Source organism: Lolium rigidum, chromosome 6, assembly GCF_022539505.1.
Source record: "Lolium rigidum isolate FL_2022 chromosome 6, APGP_CSIRO_Lrig_0.1, whole genome shotgun sequence".
Lineage (NCBI taxonomy): Eukaryota > Viridiplantae > Streptophyta > Magnoliopsida > Poales > Poaceae > Lolium > Lolium rigidum.
This window is the reverse complement of record NC_061513.1, coordinates 178,376,063-178,388,655: the sequence shown is the minus strand read 5'-3', so window position 1 is coordinate 178,388,655 and position 12,593 is coordinate 178,376,063. Positions and strand designations below refer to the sequence as shown.

Here is a 12,593-nt window from a genome sequence, read left to right as displayed (position 1 = left end):
ACTGACAACTATTCTTGATTTGTTATATAACCATCATTCTTTTGTGTGTATGATTGTTATGATGCATTAAATCACTTATTTATGATAATTTAACCAAACCCTAATAAGAACCTTGTTTGAGAACCATCCTAAAAGTGCAACAAACCCTAAAGAAATCTTTACAACTCATACATCCTAAATCATAGAGGTTAGGTTACGCTCGGGATGATTGCATCCCATACTATGCATTATAGCATCTTTGCCAATTCTTTAAACATTGTCCTTACCGGATGATGATGGTATTTCAGCATTTGGAGTTCTCACGTATTGAAGCTTTTGCCTGCATAATCTTGCAGTCAAGAAAGGCAAGTTCATCGCTTGCTCATGTCATTTGATTATTTTTATCAAACTATATTCAAAGTACTATACTTATCACTCTTGCATTGAAAATCAAAATATTATTTTACAATTATGAATATGACTATGTGGTGGGAAATGGAACCATGGTATGTGTTGATTCGTGGAGGGTCCATTGCAAGGGTACTACTCATCTAGGACTAAGTACCAATGCCGTTCAGTGATTCTAGCGCCGTACATATCGCGTTAACCATAAGATCTATAATGGCTCTGGGGAAGTCAGCTGTATCTTTTCCCTCTTGCATATCAACGGACTTGATAGAGCCTGGCTGGATGTTGGAGATAACATTGCAGTAGGTTGGGAAATCCTTTAAAATCCCCATCCGTGTGGATGAGAGGCTCTACCGTCTATGAGGGATTGTCCGTAGTACACCGGGGGTAAAGCCGTATGATCGGGAGATGTCTACCGGGGGTGTACGGATGGACAAAAGGGTGGGTATGCAAGGTCGCGGAGAAGGCAGTGATTGGCTTGGATCTTACACCTGGCCCCACACCAAGGAAGTGTGGACGGGAAAGTACACCCGGTTGGTATCAAGGATAAGTTCTCTTATGGGAAAAGTAACGCACCTCTGCAGAGGGTATCAAATTGTGGCAGTCACTCCCTGTTCCGGGAAGGGAACTACGAACGCGGCAGGAAAGGAACTCCATGAAGCTATGTTCAACCTGTGAAGACTGACGGGCATAGTTTTCATAATAAAATAAACCTTTTGAAGAAATGTTTACGAAAACTTGCATTCGCCTACGACTTCCTGGTCTATGGCTGTAGCTAGTGCATGATACACCTATTTCCTAATATGAACTTGTTGAGTACGCTCGTACTCATCCCACTCTTAAATCCCCTGCTTAGCTATGGAGGCACCGAAGGAGGAACTACCGTGGAACTCGAAGACAAAGGAGTCAACTGCAACAAGATGAAGAAGCCAATCAAAGAAGTCAATGGAGTCAACTTCTGCATCAGTTAGAGTGGAAACTTAGACTAGTAATAGAAGGGAACATTTCCCTAATCCTAGCACCTAAGTAGCTAGATGTCTATAGCAAGCCAAGTAGCTCTTTAGTTTGAGTTAGCAATAAGTTAGGCTACGAGTCGTTCTTCTGGAACTTTATTTGAAGTTTTACCTCACTGTAAAGTAGGAGGCTGTGTTGATCTTCTGTAAACAGTTTGTGTATCCTTCTATAGACATACCTTGGACTCGCATATGTTTCTGTTGTACCACTCTGAGGGATGTAATATGAGTGGAACGGTGTTTCACTTGTGTTATGTCAACGACTTGTGTACTATGCTGGCGTGCAGTTGACGTGGGAGTTAGAAATCTCTGTGGTGTAACTTTTCTTCAGGTCCCCGGCAACGGCGCCAGAAAATATGCTTGATACGCGTACAGCACGCGTCCGTTGGGAACCCCAAGAGGAAGGTGTGATGCGTACAGCGGCAAGTTTTCCTTCGTAAAGAAACCAAGGTTTATCGAACCAGGAGGAGCCAAGAAGCACGTTGAAGGTTGATGGCGGCGGGATGTAGTGCGGCGCAACACCGGAGATTCCGGCGCCAACGTGGAACCTGCACAACACAACCAAAGTACTTTGCCCCAACGAAACAGTGAGGTTGTCAATCTCACCGGCTTGCTGTAACAAAGGATTAGATGTATAGTGTGGATGATGATTGTTTGCAGAAAACAGTAAAGAACAAGTATTGCAGTAGATTGTATTCGATGTAAAAGAATGGACCGGGGTCCACAGTTCACTAGAGGTGTCTCTCCCATAAGATAAATAGCATGTTGGGTGAACAAATTACAGTCGGGCAATTGACAAATAAAGAGAGCATAACAATGCACATACATGATATGACGAATATTGTGAGATTTAATTGGGCATTACGACAAAGTACATAGACCGCTATCCAAGCATGCATCTATGCCTAAAAAGTCCACCTTCAAGGTTATCATCCGAACCCCTTCCAGTATTAAGTTGCAAAACAACAGACAATTGCATTAAGTATGGTGCGTAATGTAATCAATAACTACATCCTCGGACATAGCATCAATGTTTTATCCCTAGTGGCAACAGCACATCCACAACCTTAGAACTTTCGGTCAATGTCCCAGATTTAATGGAGGCATGAACCCACTATCGAGCATAAATACTCCCTCTTGGAGTTAAGAGTAAAAACTTGGCCAGAGCCTCTACTAATAATGGAGAGCATGCAAGATCATAAACAACACATAGGTAATAGATTGATAATCAACATAACATAGTATTCTCTATCCATCGGATCCCGACAAACACAACATATAGAATTACGGATAGATGATCTTGATCATGTTAGGCAGCTCACAAGATCCGACAATGAAGCACATGAGGAGAAGACAACCATCTAGCTACTGCTATGGACCCATAGTCCAGGGGTGAACTACTCACTCATCACTCCGGAGGCGACCATGGCGGTGAAGAGTCCTTCGGGAGATGATTCCCCTCTCCGGCAGGGTGCCGGAGGCGATCTCCAGAATCCCCCGAGATGGGATTGGCGGCGGCGGCGTCTCAGTAAGGTTTTCCGTATCGTGGCTCTCGGTCCTGGGGGTTTCGCGACGAAGGCTTTAAGTAGGCGGAAGGGCAACGCGGGGGGCCACACGAGGGCCCCACACGCCGGGGCCGCGCGGCCGGGGCTGGGCCGCGCCGCCCTGTTGTGGCGGCGCCTCGTGGCCCCACTTCCTTTCCCCTCGGTCTTCCGGAAGCTTCGTGCAAAAATAGGACCCCGGGCGTTGATTTCGTCCAATTCCGAGAATATTTCCTTTGTAGGATTTCTCGAAACCAAAAACAGCAGAAAACAAAGAATCGGCTCTTCGGCATCTCGTTAATAGGTTAGTGCCGGAAAATGCATAAATACGACATATAATGTGTATAAAACATGTAGATATCATCAATAATGTGGCATGGAACATAATAAATTATCGATACGTCGGAGACGTATCATACTACACCATGCAGTGGTACGCTGGGTCACCACATTTTCGGTGACATATCGTTATAATATTTCTCCTCAATTTTTCCCATAGGATTTTTTAGAAGTAGTTTTTAGATTGCAATATACATATGACGAATTGATCAACGGAGAGTGTTGAGAAATAAAACATGTGATCAATTGTATGGGAGGATGCCTCCGAGGAGGTGGAGGTGTCTGTTGAGAAAAAGGTGTATCCTCAACACATATGTTCAGCCTGTATATAAGTGGGTCTCCCACGGTTGCAATGAAATAAAAGATCATTTGATATATTCCTTTATATCTCTTTCTTAGGGCATCTTCAACGGGGCGACACAAACGAATGCTGAGCGACCGTTTGCGTCCGCCGTGACCGAAAATACGTCTGGGCCCTGCTCCAGCGGGGCGACGCAAAGTGATCGGGCCATCCGCGACGACGCAAACTTGGCCCAAATATGCACCAGGTTTGCGTCTCTACGGACGCTGCGCGGTCGTGGAAAGTGTCTGCGTTGGTTGCATCCGTGCCCTGTCGGCAGTGACTAGGTAACCAAAATATTTCTTCGTTACTATTGATTGGCCAAAAGGACCATTTTTACAGAGATGGTGAGTCGAGTTAACCTAAAACTACAACGGCCATACCTACTCGCCGTCGCGCGGCCTACCATGGCATGGGTTACTCACAGTCGCGCGGCCTACTACTGGCCGCCAGAGGGGCTAACGCCGTCGTCGAAGCGGGAGCGCTTCACGCACTCCACGCGCCGCACACTTCGGTGATCGGACATCTCGTCCTAACGCATGCGGCATTCGAGGGCCTCGGCGAGAGAGGAGTCCCAGAGGACTCTCTTGGCCATAGATTTGGCCGCCTCCGCCATTGCTGCCTCCGCCGGTGCCACCGCCGCCTGGGCCGCCGCCTCATCTGCCTGGGCCGCCTCCGCGTCCACCGCCAGCTGGGCGTGGAAGCGGGCCCTGTCCCTAGCCGCCTCTGCCACCGCTTCGTCCCTGGCGGCGATGGTGCCCGCCATCTCCCGATTCTCCTGCTCGACCCACGCGAATTTAGGTCGGAGCAGATGTACCCCCGAGCCATCGCGACCGCATAGTTGTGGGCTTCCTCCTCCGCTGCCCAAGCCTGACGGCGCAGGGCGTCCCCAGCCAGGGTCACGAAGGACGCGACCAGAACGAACTGGTCGACGTCGCAGTCGAAGCGGCCGGGTACGACGACGTCGTCGTCGGCGATGTCGTGGATGACGGCGTCCGCGGGTGGGGCCGCTGGAGGGGCCGCCATCACCGCCCACGCCTCGGCGAGCGCCACCCTAGCCTCGGCGAGCTCGGCCTTGGCGTCGGCGATTTCCGCCCTGCCCGCAGCGAGGTGCTCACGCCCTTGCGCACGCTCTGCCGCCTCCGCCTCCACTGCCTCCAGGTCCAGCTGCTCGGCCAGAAAAGCATCGGCGACTAGCTACTCCTCCTCCGGGTGGGCTTGGCGGCACATCTGAACAACCTGATCCTAGCTAAGGTTGTGCTGGCCATGGATGGATGCTAGGGTTTAGCTTGAGGTGTGCCCGTCACGCCCGCCGGTGTCCACCATATATAGCCACGTCGGGACAGGAAACGGCGTTGTCGCGTAGGTCGTTTCCCGCGCGCGCAAAACATCGGCGAAACTTGCCAATGTATTGGGCAAGCGCGGGAACGATCGTCGTCACGCGGGAACCGGTAATCGCTGGCGGTAGGCCTCGACGGGACGTTAACCGCCATTAACAACCTTGACGCTGTCTCGGCTAAAAAAATGTGTCCATACCGCTGGAGATACCCGACGCAAACGGTCGCCCTGGACCACATGACATCCGCGCGCCGACGCAAACGGACACAACTGGATATTTCAGACGTTCGAAATGCGTCGGCACATTGAAGATGCCCTTATGTAGTATTCTCTTCGTCCACAGTCCATAAAAAGACGTGAGAAATTTACTCGTATTTAAATTCAAATATATCTATTTGCTAAAAAATGTCTAAATATATCTAAATTTTGATAAATTTATGACATACTTTTACGGAGAGCGGTAGCAAATATTCACTGCTAAAATATTTGAGCTTTAACTCCTTTTACCACAAAATCCAGCTTTAATATTGCAGGCACGTTCAGACTTGAGAGTTCAGAGAGACAATTTTTTGAGGGAAGGCCACCCAGGTGTAAAACTTCAAATAACATCCTGTGAATTTACAATGATCAAGTGAGCTGCCTTCCAGTCGGGAAAAAGAAAACAGAAACGGAAATTCGTGTGAACTGTGCATCGCCCCCAAATCCGTCGTCCTTCAGGTTGAAAGCTTAGCTAGGGTTAGAAGCTGAAATTGGCGTGCGCTTTGAAGTCTTTGTGCGCGGCGGCGCCATTGCGACGGAGGATCGGGAGCGGCGGCCTCGGTTTTGCAGCTTCGGGGAAGGTGGACGCCTTCGTCGCCCATCTGCCGATCAGCTGGGGCAGAACGACAAGATCAGGTTTGTTTTCCTGAAGAATTTTCTTCTTCCATGCGAATGTATGGTGGACACTGGGTAGCAATGTTCTTCAGATATCGTGGGTCGCAGTTTCTTCCGAAGCTCTTGGTTATTGCCAGTGGAGTCTTGCCCATTCATGTTGAATTATACAGTACCTGATAAAGTTGATCTGTTTAGTTTTGGTTTGTTCTTTCGATTGGACATTCAGTTGTCCCAGTTTCGTCTGCTTACCTAGTGTCAGTGACTAATCAATTGCAACATTGTTTTTAGAATAATTCAATTGCAACAGTGAAGATGAATGAAACAAGTGTATTCTGCAAATGCCCCTATTGTACCGCATAATCCACTTTTCCCATGCAATTGTTGAACTTGAAGTGCTATGGAAATATTATTATCTGTTGCATTGCCCTATTTGGAACTGCAAGTAATCTTTGATAATTTCCTTTACCTAAACCAGGTAGATTGTGAAGGGCAGGGTTTGCTTATACTGTTGGTCTAGAATGGCATTGGCACTTGACCCCGGCACCAACAGCACTTTCAAGGTAATTTCCGTGCATTCGTTCATTGCATCCATGTGTGCCTGTACCAGATAACTTCTTTTCTTCCTCGCAAAGAAAAAAAAAAGACAACTTGTTTTTGCATCATACCATTCTGCTAGGGTGTCACAGTGCAAGGCGCACAGGATGGAGATTGTTGCATTACACCAAAGAGAACAAGTAGCCTGGCATTTTGTGTAAGTGTTTCCTATTGTTACCTGAACATCGACGTTGTACCTTACAGCTCGTAACTTATTGTGCTTGTCTAGGAGTCGACTTATGAGGTTAAGTGCGCAGAAAGTTCACAACCAAGAATTGGCATGGAATTTGATAGCTGGGAGGATGGTAAGGCGTTCTATGAACAGTATGCTCATGAGGTGGGTTTTTCGGTTCGAACATACACACAGCACAAAGGGGAAGGTGGTGTACCGGTGTGGAAGCGTTTCGTTTGTGCAAGGGAAGGCTGGAGGAAAAAGAAAGATATTATTGTAAATGGTCAAGTTAAGAAGCCTAAAAGGAATGTCAAGCTTACTAGGTGTGGTTGTGAGGCCATGATTGGGTTCAAGAGAAGAGATGACGGCAAGTATGAGGTCGCCCGGTTTGTTGAGGCACACAAACATCTTCTGGTCTCCCCAAGGAAGAAACAATTCTTAAAATCAAATGTAGAAGTTGATACGAGGAGGAGGCGTCAAAATGCATCGACGAAGCGAGATTTGCGAAGCAACTACCATGAGTTCAAGGTAATAGTTGAAGATACGGATGCACAAACAATTATTGATACTATGAGAAGTAAGCAAAGGATCGATCCATCTTTCTTCTTTGATTACCAAATAGATGACAAGAACAAGCTGGCACATATTTTCTGGGCGGATAGTACCTCTAGAAAGAACTATGCACTATTTGGGGATGTAGTTTTCTTTGATTCAACATACCGTACCAATCGTGATGACCTAGTATTTGCCCCTTTCACTGGAGTGAACCACCACAATTCTTCTGTTACATTTGGTGCTGCATTTATTGCAAATGAGAAGATTGAGTCATACACATGGTTGTTCAAAACATTTCTGGAAGCAATGGGAGGGGTTGCACCTAAACTAATCATTACCAATGAGGACCTATACGTGAAATCTGCAATTAGAGATGCATGTCCGAATATTGTACATAGACTCTGTATGTGGCATATCCTGAATGAGCTACCAGTGAAAGTTGGTTGCGTTGAAAACAGCAATGAGGATCTTCAGAGTCAGTTCAGAGCATGTGTGGAGAGGTCGGAGACTCCAGATGAGTTTGACAGAAAGTGGTCTTCAGTAGTTTCAATTTTTGGCCTAGAAAATAACACATGGTTGACTAGTAGGTTTGAGATTCGGCAATCATGGGTACCTGCGTACTTTCTAGGCACGTACCTTAGTGGAATATCTAAGATTGCATCGAGACCTGAGGGTGAGAGCACTTTCTTTGGTCACATTAGCAACCGACGGCTCCCTATGCTAGAGCTTTGGATAAGATTGGAAACTGATTTAGGGGAACAACGTCTAAAAGAGTTGGAGGATGATAACACCACACTCCATACGCTCCCTGTATTTGAGACAAGTTGGAGCATTGAAATGCATGCTAGGGATGTCTATACTCGTGCAATATTTAACCTGTTTCAAGCTGAGGTGATTTCTGCTAGGGACGAGTGTGATGTACAAAATATAGAGCTAACTGGTGAAGTAAGAACCACGAGTATTAGCGATGGAAGTGGCAAGATTAGAGAAGTGACCTACAACAGATGTACTAAAGTCGCAGAATGTTCCTGCAAATTGTTTGAATCTGTGGGAATTCCGTGTTCTCACATCGTCATTGTCCTTAAGAGGGAAAAAATCAATGAAATACCTGCACATTATGTACTGGAAAGGTGGACTAAACTGGCTACACGAAAGGCAGTCCTCAATGCCAATGGCCATGTCCTAGAAGGGCCGCGTACATACCTTCCACCTGCCATCAATCAGTTATGCTCCGAGACATGCTCCAAGTTCAATACAGGCTTGATCGCCGCTATACAGTGTGAGGAGAAAATGAAATATCTGCACAGGGCTGTTGATGATGCTGTTGACCATGTGTTGAAAATGGGACAAGTCAGTGATCCTAGTAAGGTTCAGGAGGTTGAGTCATTTGCTGGAATAACATTTTCAGAAGATATCAACGTTCATCCACCTGATACAGCGGGCGCACAGCAAAATGACAGTAGGCTTTGGTGGGGTTTGTAGAACTCAACCACCCGGTGAAGGAAGAAAGAGGTGACAACAACGATCATTCAAGTCATTTCTTGTGCTGTTGATTTTCAGGCATAATATTGATGCAATCGTGTGTCTATGTAGGTTAAAGAGCACCAAGAAGGCGGATAAGTAGCCAGGAGACCTGGAACAAGGCTCATTTTGTGAAAGTGGTTGCGCTACTTGATCGTTGTCAATACTGAGTACTTGGGTCCAAAAGTTTTGTAGCCATTGTTCTGATGCTGTTTCCTGTAACTCCTGGTTCTCGGTTGCTTGTAGGTTTGACGTTTTGCTTAGCTATGTATAGCTTGGAACGACAAAGGCCTCCATCGTTCTGCAACGCGAAGTGTAGGCTTTTGGGGAAATTGTGGATGGGTTGGTCCCTTGGACCTCCACACCCTCTCATATATATAGCTCAATTTAGGCTTACATGTTAACTCATACACTAGAATAGTCTAGACACTACTACTATACTAACACTCCCTAGAATACTCTAGACTTTGCTAATAAACTAACTTAGATTCTAGCACACTACTGGAATATTCTAGACTTTCCTAGGAGACTACTAATCTCCAATTCCCCTAGAGCATTCTAGACTCTATTAGAGTACTATTACACTAATCTTAGATTCCAACACTCCGCCTCAAGATGGGCGATGGATATCTGTCATTCCCATCTTGTTACATGCCAACAAACATTCCTTACTACGTAATCCTTTGGTTAGACAATACGCTATTTGTTCTCTAGAGGTTATATGGCTTAACTTCAAGGTTCCTTCGTCAAGCCGTTCTTTAATGAAGAATCGATCTATTTCCACATGCTTTGTTCGGTCATGCTGAACGGGATTGTTAGCAATGTTTATTGCTGACTTGTTGTCGCACCAAAGATTCAATGGCCCTCTCTGTAGTAGCTTCAATTCTGATAGGAGGCCTTTCATCCATAACATCTCACACAAACACACCGCCATTCCTCTATACTCTGCTTCTGCAGTTGATTTTGAGATCACATGTTGCTTCTTGCTCCTCCAAGATATCAAGTTTCCTCCTACGAAGACACAAAAGCCTGATGTTGACCTTCTGTCATCAAGGCAACTTGCCCAATCAGCGTCACAATATCCCTCCACACTCAAGTTCCCATTGGTCTTGAACCATAGACCTTTTCCAGGACTTCCTTTCAGATAGCGTAAAATTCTATAAGCTGCCTCTAGATGTCCACTTCTTGGGTCATGCATGTAGCGGCTCACCACACTCACGGCATAAGATATATCAGGTCTCGTATGGCATAAATAGATAAGTCGACCAACAAGCCGTTGGTAGCGCTCTCTATTAACTGGATCTCCTGACTGAGCACATAGCTGGTGATTTTGCTCAATAGGAGTTGAAGCAGGCCGACACCCAAGCATACCAGTCTCATTGAGTAGATCCAACACATATTTCCGTTGAGAGATAACTATTCCTTTAGGAGATCTCGCAATCTCAATACCCAAGAAATACTTGAGTTGTCCTAGATCCTTAACCTCAAATTCTCTGCTCAATCTCATCTTCAGCCGGCTTATTTCATCATTATCGTCTCCAGTGATAACAATGTCATCCACATAAACTGCAAGGATGGTAATACGACGCCCTGAATGCCTATAGAACACGGTATGATCCCTATTACATTGCTTGTAACCCATATTGTGCATGGCTCTCCGGAACCTATCAAACCATGCCATTGGTGACTGCTTGAGACCATATAAAGACTTCTTCAATCTGCACACCTTCCCCTGGGTGTTGGAGTTACTAAAGCCAGGTGGAATGTCCATATAAACTTCTTCCCGGAGATCTCCATGCAAGAAAGCATTCTTGACATCCAGCTGATGCAAGGGCCAACCAAAGTTAGCAGCACAAGAAATAAGAGTTCTTATAGTACTCATCTTTGCAACAGGCGCAAAGGTCTCGTCATAGTCAATCCCATATGTTTGACTGTAACCCCTTGCCACCAACCTTGCCTTGTATCGTTCTATTTTCCCTTCTGGGGATTGCTTCACGGAATACACCCATTTGCAAGTAACTGGACGTTTTACACTGGAAGAGTAACAAGATCCCATGTATTGTTCTTCTCAAGAGCTTTCATTTCCTCCAACATGGCCTCGTACCACTTTGGGTCTTGTTTTGCTTCTTTCCAATCTCTTGGGATCACCACAGATTGCAATGATGCGATGAAGGCCCCGTAGTTCGTAGATAGAGATGCATATGATACATAATTAGCAATGTCATGCTCCTCCCGGTACCAATTTGGAGGTTTTCTAGCTGCAGCTCGGGTTCCTTTTCTTAAGGCAATGGGCAAGTCCATTGAATCCCTCGTAATAGATGGACCTGCGTCATCAGACAATTCATCAGTTTCAACACCTGTTGGAGCATGTTGCTCCCCCTGCACTTGTGTGTCACTTGTCGTGGGAACTCGTTGTTGCACATGTTGCTCCCCGCACTCGTGTGTCACTTGTCGTGGGAACCTGTTGTTGCTGCTGCTCATGCTGCGATTTTCTCCGTGTATACACTTTCAAGTTCTCTTCCTCGTTTGGCTTTCTCCATCTCTCTTCACTTGTAGCTTGTCTCCTTGTAGACACCCTTAGATTTTCTTCCTCATTTGGCTTTGTCCATCTCTCTTCACTCGTAGGAGATGGAATTGAACCAACAACAACTCGGATGGTTCATGTTCCTTTGTCCTCAAAAGTTCACTCCCCCCTCTCGACTAGCTTCGATTGTGCTAGGAGAGTCAAAGTCAAACAACGAGCTGAGGTCTGTCTTCTCTCCATAGAACGGCTCAGACTCTCTAAATGTCATATCCATGCTAACAAATGTTCTCCGCTCACTAGGGCTCCAACACTTGTAGCCCTTTTGTCCAGATGGGTATCCAATGAAGATGCACTTCACAGCACGAGGATCCAATTTTCCCACCGAAGGTCTATGGTCTCTAACAAAGCAAGTACACCCAAACACCTTTGGCGGAACGATGAACTTATTTTGGCCATAGACCATTTCATATGGAGTCTTCATCCCAAGCACTCTTGAGGGCATCCGGTTGATGAGATAAGTAGCAGTCATAACCGCTTCACTCCACAAGAATTTGGGCACATTCATGGTAAACATAAGTGATCGAGCCACCTCCAGCAGATGACGATTCTTCCTTTCAGCTACTCCATTCTGTGGAGAAGTATCAGGACATGAAGTTTGATGAAGTATTCCTTTTTGGGAAAGAAAATTGCCAAATTCATTGTTCACATACTCCGTCCCATTATCCGTCCTGATAATTTGAATACTAGCGTTGAATCGATTTTGGACATATGCATAGAAGTCCTTGAAGCATGTAAGCACCTCACTTTTATGTTTCGAAGATATATCCAAGTCATTCGGGAGTAGCAATCAATGAAGGTGACAAAATACTTCATCCCGCTAACGAGACCACCGGGGAAGTCCATACATCGAGTGAATCAAGTACAAAGGGCAACGTGCTCCGCAGTCCACAACTCACATATGATGTCCTGGTGTGTTTTCCAAACTCACATGCATCACACACAAGTTTTTCTTTGTCCACCTTTTTCATTTCTTCAGGGAATATCTTACTCATAGTATCAAAGGACATATGGCCCAATCGACAATGTTGGAGTATCAACCTTGCCTCATCATCATTGGTAACAACTGTGAGAGCAGTGCACAACGCTTCATCGGTTTCCCTTCTATCCAAGTACCACAATCCCTTATGTCTCACACCTATCCCAAGCCTCCTTCCAGTCTTCCTCTCTTCAATTATACAATTATATCGATCGGCAATTATTCGACAATCAATATCATCAACCAAAGAGCTCATAGACACCAAACTCACCGGAAACGATGGAGCATATAATACCGAAGACAATGTAATGGACGGAGTGCATTTCACTGTGCCGACCCCTTTCACAGGTTGATAAGTTC

General features: G+C 45.9%; 1 protein-coding gene across 4 annotated transcripts; it reads left to right on the top strand.

Moving 5' to 3' along the window:
- Positions 1-5,717: 5,717 nt before the first annotated feature.
- Positions 5,718-8,980, top strand: LOC124660110 (protein FAR1-RELATED SEQUENCE 5-like). 4 transcript variants are annotated; one of them, XM_047197900.1, is made up of 5 exons: positions 5,718-5,852; positions 6,307-6,391; positions 6,508-6,582; positions 6,658-8,664; positions 8,746-8,980. In XM_047197900.1, the coding sequence occupies exons 2-4, from the start codon at positions 6,350-6,352 to the stop codon at positions 8,632-8,634; spliced, it is 2,094 nt and encodes a 697-aa protein (XP_047053856.1). In that variant the 5' UTR covers positions 5,718-5,852; positions 6,307-6,349; the 3' UTR covers positions 8,635-8,664; positions 8,746-8,980. The 4 variants fall into 4 exon arrangements, with proteins under 4 accessions (XP_047053856.1, XP_047053855.1, XP_047053857.1 ...); XM_047197899.1 differs by having other exon boundaries at positions 6,655-8,664; XM_047197901.1 differs by lacking the exon at positions 5,718-5,852 and having other exon boundaries at positions 6,518-6,582; positions 6,655-8,664.
- Positions 8,981-12,593: the final 3,613 nt, after the last annotated feature.